The sequence below is a fragment of the Lytechinus variegatus genome, chromosome 1 (assembly GCF_018143015.1).
Source record: "Lytechinus variegatus isolate NC3 chromosome 1, Lvar_3.0, whole genome shotgun sequence".
Classification (NCBI taxonomy): Eukaryota; Metazoa; Echinodermata; class Echinoidea; order Temnopleuroida; family Toxopneustidae; genus Lytechinus; species Lytechinus variegatus.
In genome coordinates, this window is record NC_054740.1 from 66,971,977 (window position 1) to 66,998,985 (window position 27,009).

A 27,009-nucleotide genomic window follows, 5' to 3' on the forward strand; every position below is an offset into this window, starting at 1 on the left:
TGAATCCCTGTTACAGAGAAAGCACAGACTGATGAACTGGACTTTAGGGCTCTTCTCAAACACAGGTGAGAATATAAATTTGAATAAATAAATACAGGGATGTGGCTTTGATTTCCAGCTGTGGTGTGTTTTCCTTCAGCAAGAATTTTAACCACATTGTGCTGCACTCGACCCCGGTGAGGTAAATGGGTACTGGCAGGAAAACATTCCTGAAAAAGCTATAAGTATCGGATTCGGTGGACTAGCTTAGCTGGGGTAATATAGGAGCACCTTAAGCACCAAACATTAAATATTATTTGTTATTATGAAATAAATACAATATCAGTTACTATGTCAACAGATACAACATTAGCTACAACACTATCAACATAGTCTGCAGTTACAACAGTTACAACAGCAATATTAACACTATAGCCTGCAGTTGCATCTACAGCTACAACATTGGAGCCATCAGTATCAGCACTATTCTGCAGCTACGACATAGTCTACATGTACAACATTTGCAACAATGTCATCACTATAGTCTATGCCTACACGTACAAAATTGACAATAACCGCACCGACATTAGTCTATAGCTACAACATTGACAGTGACACTATTAAACACTATAGTCTACTATTATTGACAACTATAGCATCAACATTACAGGAACAGCCTTAACACTTATAATCTAGAAACTAACATTGGCAACTATGAATAATATCAACATTATAGTCTACAACTACAGATTTGGTAACAACAGCATCAACACCACTGGGTGATTTTAAGTCTGGTGTTGGCCTTGGTGTTGGTGTTGAAATTTGGATTGCTTCCCCTAGCTCCAAAACTTATTCAGAGTTTGTAAAATTGATCCAGATCACATTATTGACATCTCTACAACTAGTAAGTGACTTTTCAGGAGCATCTTCATTTTATGTTCGGTGTTATAATCATGTAAAAATTAACCTAACACCAACACCAAAAGGTCAACACTGAACTTGAAATCACCAATCATCTACATGTACATCATTAGCAACTATATCATCAAAACTATAGTTCACAGCTACAACATCAACAACAACAGTATCAGCACTGTAGACTACTAACTACAGCAAACTATTATGCTGTTACAGCTTTCTATTGATATAATAATATATATTTATTGCATAGGGTCTTCAGTATTTTCACTTTGTTCTGACATCTCTTTAGGGAGGTTGAAAGAAGGGAATCCAAGATCGTGGAACCGGACTGGGGTGACTTGAAAGAGACTCCTGGACTGAAGGCTAAGGTAACATTTTTATAAATTTCTATTTTATTAAAGTAATGAAAATGCTTTGGTAAGCAGTAACACATCAATAATAATGATCATGTTTCCTAACACAGACCTGTAATAAAGATATTCATTTTAATTCATTTCATTTTGTTTCATTCTCAGTTGAATGTATTCCCTGAAAATTGCAAGGATTCAACAATAAATTTAGAACACAATTGGGGAATAACATGAGAAATGCCTTGGATATTCAGTATTTTGGGCTAATGTAGATTGTTCCATTTTCAGTAGTGTAGGAATTGACCATACATGTATATGACTTTGTGGACTACAGAAAGATTCATCATGAAATTGTTTGATCCTCACTTTTTCAGGCATGTAAGAACCTTGGAAAGAATAATGCACATCCTCTACCGTTTCCTCAACCTATCGTTAATTTCATTTTTTTCCTTCTTGGTATTGTGTTAAAGGCCATCGTGTGTATACAGTATTTTGTAATTTTCAACATTGAGAAAATAACTAAATTGAAAAAATATAAGCATTTTCCAGTCCTTTATTTGAGATATTCATTCTTCATTATTTGATAATGTGTTTAATCTGTAGCCTGTCCAGATTATCATGCCCTTGAAGGATGTCAAGGTCAATGAGAAGGAGGGCCGCATGAAGCTCATGTGCGAGGCCAAGTTCGAGGGCACCAAGCCCAAGTGGTTCAAAGACGGCAAGGAGATCGCCCCCAGCAAGAAGTGCCGTATGAAGGCCGCCAAGGGCGAGGTCGAGCTCACAGTCTACGACATCGGCCCCGGCGACAAGGGCGAGTACAAGGTCAAGTTCGACGACGGGACCGAAACCAAATGCAAAGTGACCATCGATAGTAAGTATGAGTGCATTGTTCCGGGGTTTGGCCTTGAAGATCAGTCTACATACAATCTAGTTGATATGGCCAGACCCTCATGCTCAGTACGCTCACACTTTTATGTATACTTTCGAGTCAAATTGTGAATTTGGCTTCCAACACAGCTTCCTTCGTGAATGCTTCAGGATCGGGTCAAAGGTCACTGTATGTGAGTAAGAAAAAGAGAAATTCTCACCAATTGCATCTACATGCATATTCCATCTGTCATCGTTCAACTGAATGTCAACAAATAAAAGACATTTTTTCCCCTCCAAATGACAAGTTCTCCCAAATTTCATTACTTCCATTTCATTGCAAAATCAATTTTCTGGATTTGTTTGAACACAGCCAGGGAGAAATGATGACCTGTATCAAAGTTCATATTGTTTATCTTGGAATGTGTCTATTTCTTTTGTTTTTATATATATCCTGATTCCTTTGAGTATGCAAGAGGAATGCAAAATGCTCATTTGATATTGTGCAGAGTTGTTTTATGTCTATTGTATTTCCATAATTGTTTTCAAAACAGTTACATATTTCATAGTGAAAGAACAATATTACATCATTGATGGACATTAATAAATCATGAATATTCATTTCTGAATTATAATTTTATTGAATATTTTTTGTTATTATACTTTAAAGAAACTTATGATTTGATAGGGAGTTCTTGCAGTTAGAATATATGTATGAATAATTTTGATATGTTATGTTTTATTGTAAATTTATTTCATTTGCTTTTATCAACTTATAAATAAATATTTTCATTTAATGTTTTTTTTTTATCTTAATAAATAACCTCTAAAGATTTGTTTTCTTTAAATCTCTTAAAACAAGACTTTTGTAATTTGTTTAATTTATTGCTTTCCTTAATGTAACAGTTTCTTTTTTCAAATAATTGCTTCTAAAGTTTATATTCTTCTGTTTATCATACATAATTTTCTCTATGATAATATCAATAATTTTCATCATTATTCTCTCTCTTTGCTTAAGAAAATTTATGCAATATTAGAAGTAGTTGGCTCTAATTCTAGGATACTGAAACAGCATAGCACTTCTACAGCTTATTCTAAACTTATCATTAGCATGCATGTTGAAATAAATTTTATTCGAATCAATCATGAGCAATTATTTATACGCATCATATGTATTCAAATCATCAACTCACATTAGTTATAGTTATCTATTGAAGAAAATAGGCATTATTCTTCATACAGCTTAATGCATTTAGTACATCAATATGCAGTAAAAATGAATACACTCATGCCCTTTAATGCCAATGTGATTAATTAGAAAAAAAATAACATTAAAATTAATAACCTTAAGAAATATTTTAGACAAAAATTAAAGCATTATGATGAGCATGAAAAAAATCCAACATTTTATGAATTTTGGTTATTTTTTCCTTCTATTGGTGTCAACTTACACCTTGGAGGCTCTTTTGCAATGTATACAAAGACCGCAATTTTGAACATTTTTTGGGGTTGCCAAATTTACTCTTATCCCCTTCTTTTATGCCAACCTATTTCTTGAGAAGTTACAATTTTAGGCTTACAGCTAGAAGTGGCAAAAAAAATCACTAACAAGCAGTATACAATTCAGTTGCATAATTATTGAAATAGATTATTATCAAACTTTCGATCCAAGGGCATGGGTGATTTGAGTTTTTACTGATTTTTTTCATGACCGTATAAACACACCACAATATACATTGACTAGATCACTTTGTGTAGTCTACTCGTGGTATGCTGTTTGTTATAGCATCAGATGCATGTTTGTAATATTCATGTTATTTCTTGTAATCCACGACAACTACTAACCAATCATCACATACCATAATTCATGATTAAAAAAAAACAGTTAGTTGAGGGGGGCTTAGCATTAATTCTTCATAATATTCTAAAATCAAACTCATGACTTTTACAGGGAAAAGACAAAAGTCATTCAATTCAATGTAATCTTTATCTTGCAATAAGATAAAAACAACATAAAAAAGTAACATTGAAATATCAGATGATGCAGAATTAATTGCATGGTTGTATTTGGATCGTCACATCAAATAGTTTGATCAGTGTCAGATATCAGATTATTTGGGTTTATAATTTATAATACATTCCAGATATTCAATTTATTTCCGTTAAATGAAAAAAGATGAACGAAAAGATTATGAATGAATTTTAAAGTCAATTCCATTATTGAAAGAGGAAGTTTTTGCCAAAAGATTTTACATGTAGCATCATGAAGCTGCAGGCAACTTGTGTAGAGTAAACCTCTATGGAAGCATTGTTCAATAATTCAACTATTCCTCTTGGGAAATTTCTGTAACAAGTACAAAATGAAATAATTAGTTTCACTTTTTAAAGATTTTTATATAAGCATGCTATCCATACTATTACATATCTTCTATCGCATGATTGCATGTCAAAATAATTTCAATAGCTAACTAAAATTAACATTTTACCAATTCAATCTATTGTAAGTTAGAGGGAAATAACTGTTGTGCAAGGGGAACTTGGCTTAACCATTTGTTGATAAATCATTAAACACTGGTAGGTATTGTTACAAAACTAGCATGAAAGATATTTTTCAAAATTCTTTTTAATTTCACCATTTTGATAGAAACCTTTCTGATCAATTGAAAAAAATATCAAGCAATACCGATGAATTTTGTTTTGGTCCAAAAGATTTTAAAATACTTTTGTTTATAAATTATACTAGAACCATACTAGGAGCTGTGAGCTCCGGAATTGGTAGGCTAGCTTAACCGGGGTAATATAAAAGTGCTTTGAGCACGTACATGTAACAAGGTGGATACGTGCGCTATATACATGTAAATCCTACATTATTATTAGTTATTTGTAAAAAAAAATGACAAATTTTGTTTTGGATCTGTTCATCCTTGTTAGCTTGTTCTGTGCAGCCTTGACAGTGTGCCAAATGGTTACACCCGTGTTGCTCTTGTACAACACACCCCTCTGACATAACAATGGCTTGATCCAATCCAAGCCGTGACCCTGGAATGGTCCTGGCCCCACCCACCCCCCTTTTGTTACCCCCCCATTTCAAGTCCTGACATGTCTTTATTCCGCCTGAACCCCTTCAGAGCATGTGTGTTTGGCACAGATGAGTGAACCGGAGTACAGGAAACTACAGAAGCAAGGAGTCATGCCCAAGGACGGTAGGCTACTAAACAATAACACTCAAACAATGATATGGGACTGAGGAGGGCCACTCACTGCCTACAACTCCACAATCGACCTGTTTACGGATAATGGAAGAAAATTCTCAATTTCTGGTTTAGACCCAAACATTAGCACATACAGAATTTCAAGTAGAACAAAATTCTAGACTTAAATAACCGACATCATTGTGAATCATTAATGATGATATTTAGAACATCTCATCTGGATTTGATGCATTTGAAGCTATCAATAACTTTCTTCCAAAAGCTGTTCTCAGTTTGATTGTCAGTTGGGCAGTGTCTGAAGAGTTGATATGACACATATTCTGTTTATGGTTATTCATATAAATCATTTCCATATTCTGTTTTTATTTGATTGATGATATTTGAAAATCGTCATCACTTGAAATATATCCCACGAGTGTGCTCACCTGTTCGGGGTATGTAGATTCTCTTGAGAAATGATTTACCAATGAAGCCATGTAACAGTTAATGTGTCATTAAGCTCTTCCAGAATTGAAATGACGAGACAAAGTTTAGACCTGACTCTTTCTGAACAACTTCAAGTTTAGATGTTATTGATAATTTTGATAGAGAAAGAAAAGAAAAAACCTTGCAATTTTATCTGCAATCATACTCCATATCTCTTGAATTCCTCACAAGTAGCCATGTTCAGAAACTTTCAAGGTTTAAACCCTTCTGTCAAGCAATTCTAAGTCTTACGAATTTCCCGCCCATCAGAATGTCCCCACCCCACTTTGCAATGCTACATGTACATGTATTCTTGTTGATCGTTTCAAGTCCAATTGGAATGCATTTTGCATGGGTTATGAAAGATATTCCTGGTGAACGCAACACATTCCTGGAATGTACTCGTCCAAAGTTCCCTTGGTGACACACGAATGTCCCCCAATTCCTTAATCACATTTTTATCCCGCAGGTATTTTTTTTATTTGCACAAAATCTCCTTGGATCAATACACCAAAAGCTCACTACACAACAAGAAATAAAAACAATAAGCTAGGCACAGGCGAGATAGGAATGAGGTACATGAATTCCGCAAGCAAGTCACCGCTGCAAGCAAATAGATATCAAAAGCCGTCGACATGTAGATGTACATTGTATGTGCACTAGTGAAGGATTTGGAATGTTATTCATTTGGAAGAAATGAATTGGAAGAATCATGAATTTGGAAGAAATAGTAAGAAAAAAACAACAACAAACAAATAGTAATAGATTATGAACTTGGAGATTTAATCATGTATAGGGTATCACATTTTTGTTGATAAGATTTGAATAGTTGGACCTCTTGGAGTGCTGTTTAGTATTTCCAGCCACAACACGTTTGATAAAGTACATGTACATGTACCTATCAACGTATGTAATCTTATTCCACAGTATCTTGTTATGAGTAATTTTGAATATATTTCTTCATGTGTAACCAAAAAGAACAAAGCTTATTTGACCTACATTTTCATAGGTATAAACGTTCATTTACAATATTATACAACGTTGGATCTAAGAAAGATTTAAAGGGTCAAAAGTCAATGCACGGATCAAATTACACTGCATCATGATTATTTATTTTCGTACTGCAAGTGCTTATTTTGAGGATACAAAACAGATGCTTATCATGTAAAAAGCACGAAATCTATATAGAAGCAGCTAAATTAATAGCAAATGATTTGTGCTTATCGTCGGGTATATAGTGTACGGATGGTATAAGCTTTTGCACTATGCTTCGCTTTGAATAGCTATATAGCATGAGAAATCAAAATGCTCTTTCGTCTTGCATAATATATTACAGATGAAATAATATTGTATGAGTTTATCATCAACAGGTAATGTAAAAATGTATGGTGAAGTTTTTTTATGATAACAAAATTTAAACATCTTTGTTAGATTATGTTTCAATGTACATTTACAAATATTTTTGAGAACTCAAATGATAATTTATTTATCTTTATGATATCAATCAAAATGTATAATTACTTCTATTGCTGCAATGCATTTTTTTGCAGCAAACCTCCAAAAGCATGCACATTTATTTAGTATAATGTTTGTGATAAAAATGGGGATATTAGTCTTGGTTGTTTTGATAGAATGTAATATAAAAGAGAAATGACACAAGCTCTCATTGATTTTCATTTTAAGGATATTTTGTTGCTTATTTTTATACTGAACTAAATATGTTATCACATGCAATATTGACCTGGACAATAATGGTTGGATTTGTAATAGGACATTATGTCACAAGATATTATTAACCTAATGAATGATAAAGAAAGGGATTTAGATGGATTATAATTTTCCGGAAAGAAAAAGATTGTTTGCTCTCATCTTACTGTATACTAGACTTGAATACTGAGGCGGCTTAATGCAAGGCTCAATGATTGATTGCATTAATATGTGGAATAGGAAAAAATTGATGCCAATTTCCTTATGATTGATTATAGGGAAGTTTCAGCGGTTGATTGCATTGATCAGTATGCGTAATCAATTGAGAAAATTGATACCAATTTCCCTATGATTAATAGTATTGATTATAAGGTTGTTTTTAGCGATTGATTGCATCAATCTATATATGTAATAAATCCATGGAAACTAAATAATTGATAAGATTGATTATATGGCAGTTTTAGCGATTGATTGCATTGATCACTATGTATGATCAAAAGAGAAAATTGATAACTATTTCCCCATGATCGATAAGATTGTTTATAGGGAAAGTTTTAGCGATTGATTGCATTGATCAGTATGTATATTCAATCCATGAAATTGATTATAAGATTAATCATAAAGGTTTGTGTTAGAGGTCCCACTATGTTCATATCTAAAGAAGATGAAGTCATTTAGATGAACATTCTAAAACATAAATTTTGGGGGGTTTTATCTTGGGAGGTATTATTTTAGTATTCAATATTGTCTCAAATTATGAAATATTAACTCCAATGAAAAATGCATAAAAAGAATGAATTCAAATTATGTTAGTATTTTATAATATTTCATTTATTGCCTTTTGTGTCTCCAATCAAGTGAAAAGAATTTAGATCAATACAATAATGCAACAAAAGAAATTTGATATAAATATATCATGTTAATAGTTTGAAGTATTTGACTGCATTCCGTACCTGTTTCCTCCTGACTTCACATTCTACGCCCAAACCAGGTTTTCTCAAATATCAGAATAAAGATGAATAAGCAAACAAAGACATTGTCAGATGTTTTTAATGATCAAGACGTTACAGAAAAAAAGGGCTTGTGATGTATAATCAGAGTCATTGGCATGTGGGGTTTACAGAACCAGTCGCTCCCCTTCTAGATGCACTTTACTGCTTTCCTTGTTCGCAGCTTCCAAGCCAAAGATTGACTTCATCACGTTGATCAAGACGGTGGAGGTGGACGAGGGCGCTGACGCCAAGTACACAGCCGAGCTCAGCGGCGACAAGTTTGAGATCACCTGGTTCAAGGACGGCAAGAAGATCACTGCCAAGGACATTCCCAAGTACGAGATCAAGAAGCTTGGTCGCAAGCACTCCCTCGTTGTCAAGAAAGTGACAGCCGAGGACCAGGGAGAGGTCGTTCTCAAGGTCGACAGGCAGGAGTGCTGCGCCGGTTTGCTCGTCAAGGGTGGGTAGCCTCGAGCGTTCTTTGATTGTATCTTGTCCCTGTTTTAAAAAAGACTTGCAACTGTTGTCATTTTTTTCAATAATGTAACTTCCATGGTAACCTTGATTGTGATTGGCTAATGAGCCTAGTTACCATGTTGCTAGAAAGGCAAATTTACCTAGTGGAAAATACCATAGAAAAATTCAATTTCTGAGAAGATTTTACTTCATCTTGTAGCTTATACATATATACGTAAGTAAATTTTGTAATACTTTAGACTGAAGATATACATGTTGGAGTTCTTAACATTGAACATGGGAGTTTTCGGTCAACATTCAACATCTTGGTGGTTGTGATTGATGGTCATGTATTTACGTAATTGCTAAGAAGACATGAATGCTTGAAATCAAGCAACCAGAGGACTGAATGCTTCAGGTCATCTACGAGGGACCTGTTACTGAGGATAAGTGCCTTACATGGCAGAGACACACCAAGTTGGAATTGAACCCATATTCCCAGAATTAAAAAACCCCATGCTATACCATCTGAGCTATCTCACCATCTCATAGTATAGTGATTTTAAAAAATGCATGAAAAGGATGAAGAAATTATGATTATAATTAAAACATTTTTGTGCTTTTTTTATAATGATGTATTGATTGTTTGTTTTGTGTTTTTAGCCAAACCCAAGTTCCTTCAAGAGCTTCAGGATATCAGCATCGTTGAGAAGCGCACCGGAGTCCTGGAATGTGAGATCACTGATGCAGAAGCCAAGGTATTAAAAGATGAAATAATTTATCAAATGTTCTAGCAGCCACCCCAAAACCAACAATAAGTCACTTGGGAGAGTTCACAATGAATAGCTATTTTGTTAATTGATCTTTAAAAAAAAAGATGAAAATCAGAGAATGTGTCACATTGTGATCTCTCTGTTTCATCACCTTGCTTTGTCCTGTATTTTCTGCACAGGTTGAATGGACCAAGGATGGCAAGCCATTCACTGGCAGTGATCGCATCAGACTTGATGCGGAAATGGGCGTCAGGAAACTCATCTTTGACAAGGCTGAATTCGAAGACAAGGGCAAATACACTTGCAAGTTTGGCAAGCTGGAGTCCTCAGGAAACGTAGCTGTTATTGGTGAGTCCAGGATTAAATGTCTGATTTTCAGCTGTAGACAAATAATTTGTGCCTAATTTTACAAACCATTTCCATCATGAACCTCATTTTTGGTCAATTTTTGTTCGAAACAAGATTTTTATATATCCTGAAAGCACGTTTTCAACTGTCTTTTGTGGACTAATCAAATTTAAAGGACAAGTCCACCCCAACAAGAACTTGATTTGAATACAAAGAGAAAAATTCAACAAGCATAACACTGAAAATTTCATCAAAATCGGATGTAAAATAAGAAAGTTATTGGCATTTTTCAAAGTTTCGCTTCATTACACAAAACAGTTACATGCACATCTTGGTCAGTATGCAAATGAGGGAACTGATGACTTCACTCACTCACTATTTCTTTTGTATTTTATTATATGAAATATGAAATATTTTGATTTTCTCGTCATTGTCATGTTGTGAAATGAAGTTTCATTCCTCCCTGAACACGTGGAATTCCATTCTAACATTTTGTGGTTCAGGCAAGGAGGTCCTATTCGTCAAATTCGTAAAAATTGAAATATTGTATAATTCAAACAATAAAAAAACAAAAGAAATAGTGAGTGAGTGACATCATCGACTCTCTCATTTGGATGAAACTGGCTCATTCATATAACTATTTTGTTAAAAATAAGCGAAACTTTGAAAAGTCATAACTTTCTTATTTTTACATCCGATTTTGATGAAATTTTCAGCATTGTGCTGGTCTGATTTTTCTCTATTGATTCAAATCGAAATTTTTCTGAGGTGGACTCAACCTTTAATATACAAATTCTCATTTTTAAAGAATAAGATAAGATTTTAATTTTGTTCAAAGCATCATATTCCCTACAGTGATTTTGTAAAACATCATAACCATTGCTTTCTTCCCTATATCAGTTTTATGAATGGCGGGAAAGGGTCATGAACCTGACCTTGATATTTTTTTTCACAATGTCCAACTTAGATCTAATATTCACATTTTTGACCTTGACCTTTCACCTTTGACAGAGGCACCCAGCATGTCAGCCAAGCTCGACCCACTCTCCGAGGTCTTTGCTGGCGAGGACTTCGAGCTCCTTACCCAGGTCACGGCTCCCGAGGCCGAGGTCTTCTGGTTCAAGGACAACTTACCCCTGGAACCATCGGACAAGTTCGAGGTCATCTCCGACGGCAACACCAGGAAGCTTATTATCCACGATGTCCAGCCCGAGGACAAGGGTCGCTACGCCTGCGCCATGGACGAGGACAACGCCACCTACACCTCCCTCAAGATCCAGGGTAGGTCTCTTGTCTTTTACCTTCTTTCCTTGTTCAAGCACTGAATGAGTGTGGAAAGCACCATGTAATTACACTGAAAGTAATCCTGTATCGGACCACATCCTATCAAAGTGGGCACCTGTCAGCTATTACAAATTTTCAGGTTTTCCTTTCTTTTAGCCTTCTTCAGAACTGCTTCCTCTGCTGCGAGAAAATTTTCAAGATGGGCAATAACATTGAACCTTTTTGTATGTCCGACCCTATGTACTATACTTTAATCATGATAATTTGAGAGCGTGAAAACTTTTCATGTAAACTAGAAAATAGAGATAAATCATTTCAGGAATGCAGGAATTGGACCTACATGATTTGCGAAACTGCCCAAAGTAACAAATGTGGGTGTATCATTCTACGATCACCTTGATATACATAGGATAAGAATTAATTTCTCAAAAATATATGTATTTTAAATGTTCTTGTCAGTAAAAGAATACATTTAAAACTGGATTCAATGCTCATTAAAATTCTGCAGACTTTAAAAGTGCTGACAAGTGCTTGCTTTGGTACAAGGATCAACATTTATTCAAATCAAATTTTTACCAGACTCTTCCACTTTACACCGTTGAGTCTTTCCCTATGCCTGTGCATGATATCAGAATAGAAAGTTTACTGTGTTTCTTTTAAATGTCAATTATAGCACTCCTTTTTTTATTTTGTACAAGTACATTTATGGAAGAATTCAATTAATTTCACTTTCATATTTTTCTAAAAGTTTTCAAAATATAGATCTTATTAGTAGAGCTGCCAAGTAGTACGGATTTTCAGTATTTAGTACTGAAAAATAAGAAGAATACTGATGGTTTCATGCAAAATACTGATTTCTAAAGTTTCCGTTTTATGTGTTGTCTTATGGTATTTCATTGGAAATACTGATGTCATCATCAAAATACTGATTTTCAGCTTTAAAAATACTGAAATTTTCTTTTTCAGGTTGGCAGCTCTGTATTAGATGCTTGCAAATTTGTTAATTGTTGGAGAGTATACTATCATTATATTTTGTGAGGTGGATTTTACGAAAATGACAGAACTTCGTTTGTAGAATATTGAAAACAAATTTTTATTCATGACAATATTTTGAGTGGTAATTTCCCAAACATTTCATTATTTAAAATTGTGAATACTTTAGATGAAATCGAAATTCCAAATTAAAACAGGAAGTGTTAGGTTGCACAGTGCATGTGGCACAATGCAAATAGGAATGTGCTTGCATGAGGAATGATGGTTTTAGAAGCACCATGTAGATTAGCCTAGGCACCATAGACAGTATATAGATGACATCAAACTCCTTCATATATGATATGAAGGAGTTAAAGTCAGATTTAAAACTGAGACCACTTTAAAGGGATAGTCCCCTGAATTATGAAGCCCTTTAACTCATCCTTTTCAGCCTGTTTAGCATAGAGACAAAACACCTTTCTTTGTTATTTAGAAGTAATATGTCTTTTGATGAATGTATCATTCACTTTTAAAAGAACAGGCGAATTGTCAATTAAAAAAAGTGTGTTGATTTTCTTGCAATTTCTGTCATATATTTTCAGTTTGATTTCGATCACATCACTGTTCCCAAAAAATCAATGGATAAAAAGAAATAGACTCCTCTTTCCTCTGTCAGTGAGAGTGTTTCATGTAGAGTTTTTGTCAGTGATACATGTATTCACTGACAGATGTTATAAGCTACTGAAATACTTTCATCTGATTGGCTGAGAGCAAATTGATAAGTGAAAATCAATGAAAACTCTCTTCCTGAAATGCCCCCTTCCTCCCCTGGCTGGTGGTTTTGTCTGAAGGATAGTGGCATGAAATACTTTGACCATAATAGATTTTATACTGATTAGTTTTCTAGTAATCTTCTTAACTAGAACCTGTAGATCTTGTAGTAGAAGAACAAACTTAGATATCATTGTCTCGATAATAGAAATATGACTTATTAGAGTCCCTTTTTTAGTATTTACCCTTTCAGTGTTTTAAACAGGATTTTAATGATAATCACAACTGGTTATCTTTGGGGGACCAATCACTTAAGATTTAAAAAGAACCCCCCCCCCAAAAAAAAAAAAAGTTGAATTGAATAAAATAATGATTAAAAAAATGTACAAATGTGAAATAGTAGGGATAATAGGAATATACATTATGAAGAGTAATGGCAGATTAATTGAAATAAAAAAGACTGCCATGCTAAATCTAGTGATATTGTTACAATATCCAACCTCCTTTGGAAGCATGTATAGAGATGTTAGATAATACTATGATATGTATATAAATGAACAAAGATTTGTTTGAAATTCTATTTTTTGTAATGCATATGAAATAGAAAATTGATTTCAAGTAAAAAAAATATTGTGTTTGGAAATGCATGCCTTGGGGGTAGAGAGCATTCAAACTTATCTTATCATTTACATTTAAGAAAAAAATGAGAAAAATATTAAAAAGGAGTGGAACTTGAAATCCATGTTTCTAAAGTGATTGGTTCCTTTAATGCATGTCTTCCTTCCTTTCTATATATATATACTATTGATTCCAAATACGGTTATGAAATGTTCCTATGAATGTGATTAAAGAAGACAATAGCCTTGCTCTGAATCTTTTCCCATTAACCTGCATATATCTCTTAATTACTCATATTTCAAAACAATAAAACCTCAGCTAAGCCAGGTAAGTCAATGGTACTGCCTTCCTTAACAAGTACAAATTTTCTTGTGTTATTTTTTTTCTGTGATGTTGACATCTTTTCAATGTTTCTGTTCCTAGATTAGCAAAGGTTGTCTTTCTTTTTCTAATATCACTGCTGAGTGTAATATGTTTCAAGAATTCATTAAAAGCAGAGTGATTGGCAAATTGCTGGTGTTGGTATTATAGCCAAGTGAAAGTGTTGTGACCTAAATAATAGCTAATTTACATGGAAAATGTCTTTGTATTGCAAAATGTTTGTATCACTATTGCAATATAGGTAGAGTAGCTGGATTCTAAGGTGATAAATGTAAGAATATAAAGTAAACACATGTTTATTTTTGATAAAGGACATTTTACAAACATTAGTTTATATGGTCTTTTCCTTCTTCAAACAATATTTTAACCAAACTGGCTTCAGTGCAAAGTACCATGCTATTTTTAGTTGAAAAGCTCTAAATTGGAGATGCATGACATCTGCTAGATCTGTTCTAAAAAATCTTTCTCTTGTACTGATTTATCCATATTGGCTAATCATTTAATAATACACTTTTGAAACCCTGGTTGGAGAGAAAACAAAATTCATTATCTTTTTAATTACAAAAATATCTTTAAAGGATTTGTCCATATCACTCAGAGGAAAAAAAGAGATAACTTGATTTACAGAATTGTTTCTTTGGCTCATTCCTTGAAAAGCATCTTTTCAGTCTGATTTTAGAGAAAACAATGATGTTACTATTAATTTGTAATTATTTGAGGTAGGGAAGAATTTACATGAAGTTGTCTGAATAAAGCTCATTTTGTTGTACAATGCAGCTTGAAGTGTTGGGTGACAGAAAGTTGACATGACCCTATCAGTGCAGATGGAGACCTAAGAATAACATGCAATTTGCATTTTTCATTTATAAATAATTATGAATTTATGATAAAACAGTGCTTTTTACAGTTTTTATTTTTTGGAAATTCTTTGAAGAAGTTATGTTTGAAAAATCTTTATTTTTTTGAAAATATAAAATCACAATGATTGTCAGAGAATATTTGATTATATAGGTTCTGTCCAATATGGACTATTCACAATACTTTGTTGATGGAAAATTTGTGTCTTTTCCATACTGAGGAATATTTAATGGATTCTCTCTTCCTGTATGTTTATAACATGAACCTCCCTCAGTAAAAAATGTAACATGAGAAAGAATTTAAAGCTTTGAAATATTATAAAAACTTCAAAAAATGTAATTTTTTTTTATTGAACTTGGGTGTTTGTCTGCAACTGTTTAGGGCTAGATTGTGAACACCTTTTGGCTCGCAACATGCCAAGCAGAAAATGCACCAAAATATGGGAGCATTTTTGCCAGGTTGTAATACTAGATTTTTGTTGTTTCGCTGTGATAAAGTGATATGTTTATGAATTGTATGTCAACAGAAGATGTTTCGTGTACCAAAGTGGCGTCACGTGTCAATTGTTGAGGAAGTACTTTTGTACTTGTCTTGCCCTGTTGACATTTAAATGTCAGTTGTTACACAGAGAAAACTGAATTTTAGGGGATATTTCCCCTCATATATGCCTGAGCCTGTTATATGTGATTTATTCCATCTGGGTGATAGGTGAAATAATGTAAACTTCAGTTTCTAAAATTTTCAACAATATAATCATGTTTATGCATTTCTTAACCATCTGTGCACAATTTGCTTGTACTCATTTGCTTTTGAGTGTACAAGCTACGTGAAATGTGAATAACATTTAATACAAGTTGATATAAATGAAAGCCTGTATGAAATAACATCTGTTTCCAGAATTTCATTTTATTATTTTGGTAGAGCCTGGGCTTAATAGAGAAGGGAAATCAAGTTTGCAAAGCACCCTATTTGACCTGTGTGCTGGAAAAAAAATCTCTCAGCTTTTGGTGCATTATTCTGCTCTTGATGGCAAGCTTTTTTTAAAAAAAAGACTTTGTGGCTGGCTCCTTTCACCTAGAGATAAAAGATTATGCAGTTCAGATTTGTAGCATTAAAATAAATTTTGTTTTAAAAACAAAGAGATAAGTGAGAATATGTGCAAATTAGGCTGTAATCAAAATGTTCTTGATTAATGCTTCAGCGGCTTCACTGGCTGTCTAATACTTTTTGTGTCAAAGTAATTGTACAATGGTGTTGATCCGCAGAAAGTTCTATTCATCTGGGGAGGGGTATTTACGTAATACGGTAGTTACAAAGCGCCATCCCCCTAATGAAAAGAAAGCGCAAGCGGATCTACACCTGTGTAATTGTATGTGCTTATGTGTACATGTAAATAATGCATTTTTATTATGCTTTTCAATAAGTAAGCTTGTTAAAATGGCAGTTCTTATCTTTGATCTTTTATGCTGTAGCTTGTCTTGTGAGAGCTCTTAATTTCTTTAAAACCTCAATCGGGTGGCTCTTTCATAAAGCTGTTCATGAGTTATGAAAGACTTTACGCGCCACTAGTGATGTTTTCTTGTGAAAAATGATATATTTCTATGTAGCTGACCTAACACCTAAGAACAATCCATTTGTTTGTAAAGTTGTGCTTAATTTGATGAACAGCTTTATGAAACATCCACCTGATTTGAACTATGAATCAACAAGTAAGCAAGAAAGAGGCTGACAATGACTTGGGTTTACGATGTGCATTTAAAATATAAAAAAAACACAGACAGAAGTGAACTCTTAAGACCAGTCATCAATTTTCATGATAAGCTATCTTAATATATCTAGGTTATATTTAACTTATTCCATGTGAAGGAGCTTGCCACTGAGTGAATTCTAATAATTATACATTAGTAGGCTCCAGAAGATGCAAATTATCATTACATACTTATTCTACATTCTTAAAAAGATGATATAATTACCTATTTTTATGGTAAATGTGCAATTCAGTAATTTCTTTTAGAAAATTACGAGCTTTAATAATGGCTTAATAATTTTACTGATAGCATTGTAACATGCATGCCTCAAACATTGCACTTTAATTATTTACTGAGAATCAAAATCAAAGATTGCAGATTTTAGCGTTTTTCTAATATTCACTCTTGGCACCTCGTCTTTCTGCCTTTCATATTATCAGGCTCACTATTGTCCACAATATTATATGGCACGTCTTGTACACTTTTCATTACAAAAAAGAGAAATGGGATGAAATGCTCCCATGATCAATGGAAATTTATTGCACAACTTTAATATGTGGTGGTTTGAAATGATAATTGCAAAGTTGTTTTTTTAGCAGATATTGAAATCCATCTTAACTGTAATTTGTGGTGTAAAGTCACTCAAGTTTAGCCAATACCTTCTGGTAATTCTTTCTGATTCCCCCACAACAGAGAAGCCAAGTCTGAAGACAGACACCCTCAAGGACGTGACGGCCAACGCCGGCGAGCAGGTGGAACTCTACCTGGAGATCTCCGGCTCCCCTGCCCCAACAGTGGAATGGTCCAAGGGCACCACCAAACTCTCGGAGGGTGACCGCATCCAGATCATCTCCACTCCCAACGACGCCACGTTGGTGATCATGAAGTGCGCAAGGAGCGACTCCTCCGAGTATACTGTCAACATCAGCAACAAGCACGGAAGCCAGAAGGCCTCGGCCAAAGTCAAGATTATTGGTAAGTACAACAACTGCCCTTCCCTTTTATTCTTTTTTCTTGAAATTTGAATATTTCATTTATTATTTTGGATACTCATACTTTTTGTTCAGTAGTATTATTATTGTACCTCTTATCTGGAAAGGGTCAGCAGGTTAGTTCAGTTGGTATTATCATGTTTAATGTATTATGTATAGTAAACTTGAAACCAAAACTCCCTGTCCAGCTGTAGTGCTTTTGACTGTCAATTGCAATTTTACTGAGATTTTTACTTTTGACTCACATAAATAAAAAGTAGTCCATGAATGAGAATGAATTTATCTGTTCTTTCAGTTTTAGATGATGAGAATGTTGATTACCAGTATTGAATCATGCTTTCTGAGGCTATATAAAATAAAAAAATTGATTAAGAAGTTTTAAAACCATTGTAAATAGTTGCTTGATAAAATGAAATTGGCTGAATTCTAAATGTTTCCAATGATGAGGCCCCCCATGTCTTAATTTCTTTTGCCTTTGTCCTTGACCTTATGACCTCTGACCTTCGTTAGAGACCTTCCTGGATCTCCTCCAAATATCAAGACTACACTATTCTCTCATGTTATAGTCTTTTCCTTGATTTTATACAACTGTAACCTTTGTCCTTGACTTTATGACCCGTGATCTTCATTGCAGACCTTCTTGGATCTCCTCTCAAATACATGTAGGCTCCTTTCCTTAATCTGCATCCATCTTTGACTTTCATACTTGACCTTCTGACCTTCCTCACAAACCTTCCTAGATCCCCTACTAATATCAAGAAAATTTCATGTACAAATATTTGGTATAAATTATGGTAATGACATTATTTGGGGGTTAGCTCTTTACTTGATCTCAATACATCTTTGACCTATACTCTTGACCTCTGACCTTCCTTACAGACCTTCCTGGATCCCCTACTGATGTCAAGGTGACAGCGTACAATGAGGAAACTGTCACCCTTACTTGGGAGGCCCCCAAGGATGATGGTGACTCTCCAGTCTCTCACTACGTGATGGAATACAAAGAGAAGAGGGCTACCAACTGGGAGGTAAGCGAGTCACAAAGAACTTCTTCTCTTGTTGCAAGAATTCAATTTTGGTAGATATTGTGCATTTGTTATTATGATTAGTCTTAATGAAACAGGCTCCTGATGTAATTGTTTAATCAGGTCTTGGGTGGTAGGAGGAATTTTTACTTTTTAAATATATGTTTTAGAGCTTACAATATTCACAAATCAATGAAGGATTTCATGGGTAATCAAAAGTGCATTCAGAGATCAGAAGCATCCTTTGGCTTAAAAAAAAACAACAAAACTATTTGTAAAAAAAATAGATGGTTATTAACCTATTTAGCACTAGAAATGAAAAAAAATTGTGAAAAAACACTTTGATGTATTGAGGCAGGGCCAATCATATGACCAACGTGACAAGTTATACGTGGTATTCTGGTGTTAACAGGTGGCTGAAAGCAGGGTGCGTGACAAGACCTACCAAGTCACCGGTCTCACTGAGGGTAAGGAGTACCTCTTCCGGGTTTCTGCAGTGAATTCTGTGGGAGCCAGCAAACCAACCCAGACCGACAAACCACAGCTGTGCAAGGAACCATCAGGTAAGGGATAATCATCTGGGGACCGTTTCATGAAAGTTGTCATTACTGACAAGTTGTCTTTCTCCGACAGTTACGATAGTAACAGTCAGAGCTTGTGCCTTTCAGCCAATCAAAACCAAGGATTTCACTGAAATTGTCAGCACTGACAATTCAGTCAGTGCTGACCAATTTCATGAAACACCTACCTGGTGGTCACAGCGTACGTGTGGGTGCAATGCCTTTGATGTTAGATGAAGGTGGTGATGTTTTTGATGGTATCGCTGATATTCTTTTTGACGGTGTTGGTGTATTCCTGATGGTGGTGGTAATATTCTTGATGATGGTGGTGATATCCTTAAAGGGAGTGATGATATTCCTGATGGTGGTGCTTATATTCCTTGTGGCTTTGGTGATATTCTTGATGGTGGTGGTAATATTCTTGATGTTCTTGGTGATGTTCTTGACGGTGTTGTTGATATTCTTGATGGTGTCTTTGTATTTTTTATGGTGTTAGTGGTATTCTTGATAGTGATTGTTGATGGTGTTGGTGGTATTCTTTATGTTGTTGGAGGTATCCTTGATGGTATTGGTGATATTCTCTTTAGTATCGCTGATATTCTTTGTGAGGGCATTGGTGGTTTTCCTGATGTTGTTGGTAATATTCTTGGTAATGGTAGTGATCTTGATAAGTGATATCTGTGAAAGGGGATATACTTTTTATTTGTGATTCTTCATGGTATTTGTGATATTTTTAATGATGTTGAAAAACCTACCAAACCAGGGCCTTAACCTCATTCGAGGTGCAATCGCGTTACCTCTGATTCAATTTTAACAATGATACAAACAATATTTCTCCTCTTGGTTCTAGAACCTCCTGATGCCCCTGACGCACCTAAAGTCATAGCCACCGCCAACGGTTGCATCTCTCTGGAATGGTCCAAGCCAGGATTTGACGGAGGACGTCCCATCACCGGCTACTTCTTGGAGAAGAAGGAGACCTCAAGCAACAGGTGGTCCAAGGCCACCAAGGATGACATCAACAAGACCAAGCACACCGTAACTGGTGAGTTTGCACTGTCCATTCTTACACCTTGTCTTCACTATCTGCCAGTTTCTTCAAACCTTCTGTTTCCACTTTTTCCAACCAGTTGACATCCTTTTCTTTCTCTCTTTCTCTCTTTCTTTCTCCCTCTTTCCCTTTCCCTCTTTCCCTTCCTCTCTTTCGTTTACTTTGTGCTAATATCTCTAATGGTATGTTGCTATTATGTTAAATGATCATAGCCTGTGTTCTAAACTCAGGATTAATTCAAACTCTTGTCTAAACTTGTAGTCTAACTATGGATAGCCAACTGTGACACAAAATTCTCAGAGAAGAGTTTGAATTCATCAGCTTATTTGGCTCTCCAATCATTCAGAACCATGTGAGAATAATATCTAAATTAGTTTAATGTACAGTTAATGCATGGAAAAAGATTTTGATAAACATAAGAATCATTCAACGAAAAGAAGATTATGAGATTTTCGGCTTCCCATAATTTTAGCACAGAGTTAGAACATGGTTTAAGTTCAGACAGAATATGTGGCCATGTGTCTGGTTTCAATGGTTAGCAGGTAAGACAGATTAAGCTCAAATCCCCCAAATAACCTGCTTCAATGTTTCATGGGATGATTTGAATTTTCCTGCGTTTCTTTGAAGGTCTTACCCAGGGATCCGAATACCAGTTCAGGGTTTCAGCCATCAACAAGGTCGGAACCAGTGAGCCTAGCAAGCCAAGCAAAGCTGCTCTTGCCAGGGAACCCATTGGTGAGTACTGCTTCAAACTTTTAACGGGTTAGAAAACTGACCAATACCTTTGAATACATTGTGACATAATTACTGATAATCCAGGGTCCTGTAACACAAAGGTTAGCGATTGATCGTACGCTTGATTTTTACGATTGATTGTACATTGTAGTCAATGAAATCAATCAAAGAATAATGCGACTACCATCATTACTAAGCTTTGTGTTACGGGCCCCAGATCATAATTAACCTGTGATTTTATTCTAATAGATAAACTAAATATGAATATGTTCCATTTTTCATGGATTGTTCCTTCCTAGTAACTTTCACATTATCCAGTTTTGCAATATATCTTTCCTATTCAATTATCATTATATATTACATAAAAGAAAGAAAAAAAAATCGAAATTGGATTGTTGTCCACAAATGTTTGCATATTTACCATGAAATAAGCTTTCTTTATAGCTCCCAAACTCTTTTTTTCAATAGTTTTCAAAACTGGTATTTTTCCTTTCCAAATATTATTATATAGAATATGAAAAAACAAATTAAAATTGGATTGAAACCACACATTAGTCCAGTTGCTGAGAATTAAATATTTCATATAACTCTCAAACTTAAAATGAAAAGTTTTTGCAACATATCTTCAAATATTATTGCATAAAATAAATAGATTGGATTTGATACAGAAATAAACTGTCAGTGTTGATACAACAAACATTTCCTTTTTCTGTACAGATCCTGCCTCTTCACCAGGAGATCTTGTCGTTGGTGACGTCACCAAGGATAAGATCCCTCTTGAATGGACCAAACCCAAGCAGGACGGAGGCAGTCCTGTTCAGGGATACCATGTTGAGAAGCTCAACCCAGACACTGGCAAGTGGGAGAGAGTCAACAAATCACCCATCAGGGGAACCAAGTTCACTGTGAGTGGGCCATACTGGATTATATACATTCAAACCTTTATGGCGTTGTCACATATCCCGCCTTATGGCGAGTCGAAAACAGCCGTTTAAACATTTTTTGTACCAGCTACATGTACATATGGGTGGTTTGAATAGAAGTAGATAACACGGCTGTTTTCGCTTCGCTGTACGATGGCCGTAAGGGAAATGTGACTGCACCATAACACGGCTGTTTTCGACTCGCCGTACGATGGCTGTAAGGGAAATGTGCCTGCACCATAACGAAATGCATTATAATAGTGTTTTATTTGTCCTTAAGTGCATTATGATGATGTTTTTTTTCTTATATGCATTACTGTGGAATTCGTTTTCTATGTGCTTTTTTCTTATATGCATTATGTTTTTTTCTTGTGTGCATTATAATGTTATTCTCTTTTCTTATATTCATTAAGATGGTATTCTCTTTTATATGCATTTTAATGGTACTCTTTTTTTCTCATACGCATTATAATACTATTCTTTTTTCTTATATCTGGATTTTAATGGTATTATTTTTTTATTCTTATATGAAGTAAAATGGTGTTTTCTTCTTATATGCATTATAATGTTATTTTTTCTTATATGTCAATCATAATGGTATTCTTTTTTGTATAGGTACCTGCTGAGGAAGGCCAAGACTATGATCTCCGAGTTGTGGCTGAGAACGAGGCTGGTCTCAGTCAGCCATCCAACAATACAGGATCAATCACTGCAAAGGATCCTGAAAGTAAGTCTTAAGATCATCGCACAATTTTAGATTTACCTACGATCTGATTTGGGAATATGAACGCTTCAGTGTAAATTTATGGTTATTTCATCTATAATATAGATATAAAGCAAACTCTAGGAAGCATTTTATGAAAAGGCTTGTGGGATCCAACATGTCCCATTTTATCAGACAGTTACCATAGTAACAGTGCTTCTCAGCCAATCACAATCAAGGAAAGTTGCCGTTCTGACAACTTGTCAGACAAAATGTTGATGAAATACTCCCGAGAACTTCGTACTCATTATGATGCCACAGCAATTGTATTTTTAATAGCAGCTATGACTTCTAGCTGATTTGGTCATTACTATGAACTAGTAATATGCAGAATATCTATATTTTTGTATTGATACTCCGAATAGCAAATAAGATCGTTTTCTATTTGTTTATATTATGAGAAATTATTCAAAACATCTGTATTCATCTGAGGATATTTCTTTACAAGCATGGAGACTATTTGCTAGATATCTAACAGCTTAATGAGACACTCTTGTTTTTTTTATCTTTGTATTACTACCCAAGCTTGGCATATTTTTGCAGGAACACTCAAATGATAAATTTTATTTTTCCTTCTTTGCAGTCTCAAACTTTTAGTTATATCAGTATTAGATTAAAGTCAGATCATATGAGGTTACTTTTTTCAGGAATTCTACTTTCAAATTATAAATTCTTGTATTTTTTTTACCCTCTCAGTCCCACCCAAGCTTGAGCTGAAGAATATGCGCGACCAGACTGTGAAGGCAGGACAGACCTTCAAGCTCAACCTCAAGTTCTCAGGAACCCCCTACCCGACAGCCAAGTGGTCTCACAGCTCCAAGGAACTCGTTGGAGATGAAAGAGTCAAGGTACTAAAGACTCTCGCTTCTTTTTGGTGGCTAGCAGGGATAGTTTGTCACTTTTCCTGATGGGGATGGGGGAAAGTTTGTTTTCGTTTGAAGAATGATGATTGATCTGCCCTGGGGATATTTTCCTACTTTTCATTCTGTAATACATTTCCCTTTTGTACTTTTGAAACATTTTTTGCCCTGTATATTTGCTTTTAATGCATATAGATTTCCTTGTTTAGTGGATACATGAAAGTATAGGGGCTTTAATTGAGGTTCATGATTCAAATTTTTTTTTTCAACACTGTCAACACCCAATTGCCTTTCTTCACCCTGGGTTTATTTCAAGTCATACATTGACGGTAATGTACCACCAAGATCTCCAATGAAAATGCGTCTTCCATTTTGTTTTCAGATGCGAAGCACACCAGTCGAGACTGAATTGTCTACCTGGGGAGCAACCCGCGGAGACTCTGGTGGTTACACTGTCACTGTCCAGAACCCCTACGGTACCGAGACTGCCACTGCACAGGTCACCGTCATAGGTAAGGAAGATCCTCCAAAATACCGCTGCTTGTCACTTAATTTTTATGCACTTGTTTAGTTAGTCTTCTTATTATATAGTCTAATACCACTTGGGCCAAACCCAATATGGTCTAATTGTAGTTTTATATTCACCAGGCCTACAAGTAGTTGGTCTACTGCCCAGATAGTCTAATACCACTTTGGCAAAACTTCACTCAGTCTGCAATCCATTTAGTCTAATTGCAGTTTTATATTCACTAGGTCAACAAGCAGTTGGTCTACTTCTCAGATAGTATGATATACCGTATGGGCTAAAAAAATCCAGTTGGTCTAATTTTGTACTTATGTATACTTATTAATTCTTATGTTTTGGAATGAAAAAAGTGATTTATAAAAGTTTATCTTTGTCCTGGACTAAGTTTTCATCTAGTCTAATGCCCGGTTGGTCTATTTTCCGCTTTTTATGCTTGTTACTTTTTACATTTTCAAATTAAAAGTGGTTTATAAAAGTTCATCTTTATAGATATAGACTAAGTTGTTCAAGACCAAATGGATGTTAGACAAAAAAGTCTAACAATTAGACAAAAATTGTAACTCGTCTTTATCATGTATATTGAAGAAGTAAGGTAAAACCTAGCATGACATAGAAATGTGGACTAAAATTCTTGACCAACTTCTCTACAACTTGTAACTTTTGAATAGTATCTGTGTCCTTGGTAATTTTGAAAAAATAAAGCAATATTGACTGGCCTCCGGGCGATACGACATATATCGCCCAAACTAGATTTATATCGCCCGAGTCGCAGATGAAGGTGAAATCAATTTGGGGAGGGTGATATATGTCCTTTCGCCCCCAGGCCAGTCAATATTGCTATTATTAACCAAATCAGACCTCTAGAGCAAAAATCGTTAAAATTTAGATATTTTCAATTTTTAGAATGAAAATCTAGTTTCTCATGTTGAGCAGACTGGGCCTCTGAACTTGACCATTATGACGTAGTTGAAATGACGTGTCCCTGGCCTAGGGACGCAGTATCCAGTGTTGTCGCAACTTGATTACCATTATGACATATAGCACTGCGCGGTTCAAGGACGCGTACAAAAACGCATAGAATACCCGGATATTAGCACTGGCTTTTATTGCCGCTACATTTCCACACATTTTCTCATTGACTTTCCTGAGTGGGCAATAAATTGGGCCCGTGGATAAACAATTGGAAGTTTATTGACCGGCCATTTGATCCCAGTCTTAAGCAGGCAACAATGTTTCAAAGTTGCCCTGCTCAGATGTCTGATACGGTTAATAATTCTTATTTACCTAGGATAAACACTTTACCTGCATAACACAAAGTTATCATTTCCCTTCTAAAATATCGGGCTTATGATAGGAAGGCAGAAGATCCCATTTTTAGTCTTTGGTATGACTCGACCAGGGATCAAACCCATGTCTACAACTTCATGAGGTGAGCGCTCTACCATTGAGCCACTATGTCCGAGACAGGAAATGACCATTGATTTTCTCATTCTTTTCCACCCAGACAAGCCGATGCAGCCTAAAGCTCCACTGGAGATCACCGACGTCTTCTCAGAGTACCTTACTCTCAACTGGAACCCACCCGAAGATGACGGTGGAATCCCCCTCTCCAACTACATCGTTGAGAAGCGTGACGTCCGACGATCAGGATGGTCTGTCATCAACGACACGACCAGGGACACCGGTTGACTCTCAAGGTACCTGCTGCTCTAGCTGTTATAAGCTACTGTAATGGGGCTATCCGACTGGCCAAGAACAAATTGTCCAGGACAAGAATCATTGGATAAGTACAGTAGACTCTGCATAAATCGTCCTTCTACAAGTTGAATAATCACTTACACTGTACATTTACTATAACTTGGAAGTATTATTTCAGACCACAGTAGGCAAAACATGTGTTAATTTAGTCATTTTAGTCATATTTCGCAAAAGTTAAACAGATTTTGTGGTCTGTAGAGACAAGACAGAGTCACCTTCACATATATCTACTTCTAGTTGAATATATAGCTTGAATATATTGATTGGTACAGCAGATTGATGGTAGGCAATCAACAGTTCTTGTATTTCATATGCTATTCCATTAATAGGTGACCCGTCTTGTGGAAGGCACAGAGTACATGTTCCGTGTGGCAGCAGAGAACTCTGAAGGAGTCAGCAAGTGGCTTGAAGCTTCCAAGTCCGTCATTGCCAAGAACCCTTACGGTATGTTGGATCAGATTTTTTTTTCTTTTATTAGATTATTCACAAGACATTTCCATTGTTGACTTTTCATACATTTGTCAACTCATCTTCTTCACCTTCACCTATTTTTAACCCTATATAGCCTGGGCTATTTTGAAATTGCATAGCCCGGGGGGGGGGGGGGGGGGCTATTAGGCCCCCCCTCAGATCTTTATCGACCGATTGCGACCAAATTTGGTGTGTGGGTGTCTCATTATGTATTTTACAAGAATGCGTTGTCAAATTTGTGATATTTATTATCATTTTTTATTTATCTAATTAATTATGCAAATATTCAAATTTTTTCAAGGAATTTTCATTTTTTTGTAGTTTTCCCCCCATTTTTTGAGAAAATGCAATGGAATCAAGCATGTTAGTAGCCAGTCATGTAATCTAAAAGACAGCTCACTCAACTGTATTGAAATTGTATAATTATTAGATTATAATAGTAATTAATTATGCGCATATGCTAATTTTTCTCGATAATATTCTTGTTTCCTTCTGTGTTTCCAAATTCTTATGTATTTCTTTGTTTTTAATTTATTATGTATTTCTTTGTTTTGAAATCTCTATTTTTTATTGTTTTTTTAAATCTAGAATAGTTGGTGATAGCCCAAAAGAAAGTTATGTGAGGAAAAACAGAAAAAAAACA

At 35.1% G+C, this 27,009-nt stretch overlaps 1 protein-coding gene across 1 annotated transcript in view; it reads left to right on the forward strand.

The window, feature by feature from the left end:
* LOC121431648 (twitchin-like) overlaps positions 1–27,009 on the forward strand; it is a 115,565-nt gene that overhangs the window by 30,108 nt on the left and 58,448 nt on the right. Inside the window, exons 20-39 of the mRNA XM_041629248.1 lie at positions 17–65; positions 1,190–1,268; positions 1,854–2,121; positions 5,246–5,320; positions 8,675–8,953; positions 9,613–9,707; positions 9,902–10,070; positions 11,082–11,351; positions 14,034–14,042; positions 17,396–17,677; positions 18,574–18,722; positions 19,132–19,282; positions 20,130–20,324; positions 20,958–21,065; positions 21,783–21,970; positions 22,604–22,715; positions 23,448–23,599; positions 23,994–24,123; positions 25,642–25,821; positions 26,244–26,339. Of these exons, the coding sequence (XP_041485182.1) occupies positions 17–65; positions 1,190–1,268; positions 1,854–2,121; positions 5,246–5,320; positions 8,675–8,953; positions 9,613–9,707; positions 9,902–10,070; positions 11,082–11,351; positions 14,034–14,042; positions 17,396–17,677; positions 18,574–18,722; positions 19,132–19,282; positions 20,130–20,324; positions 20,958–21,065; positions 21,783–21,970; positions 22,604–22,715; positions 23,448–23,599; positions 23,994–24,123; positions 25,642–25,821; positions 26,244–26,339 (3,036 nt within the window). The remainder of the gene's footprint in view (positions 1–16; positions 66–1,189; positions 1,269–1,853; positions 2,122–5,245; positions 5,321–8,674; positions 8,954–9,612; positions 9,708–9,901; positions 10,071–11,081; positions 11,352–14,033; positions 14,043–17,395; positions 17,678–18,573; positions 18,723–19,131; positions 19,283–20,129; positions 20,325–20,957; positions 21,066–21,782; positions 21,971–22,603; positions 22,716–23,447; positions 23,600–23,993; positions 24,124–25,641; positions 25,822–26,243; positions 26,340–27,009) is intronic.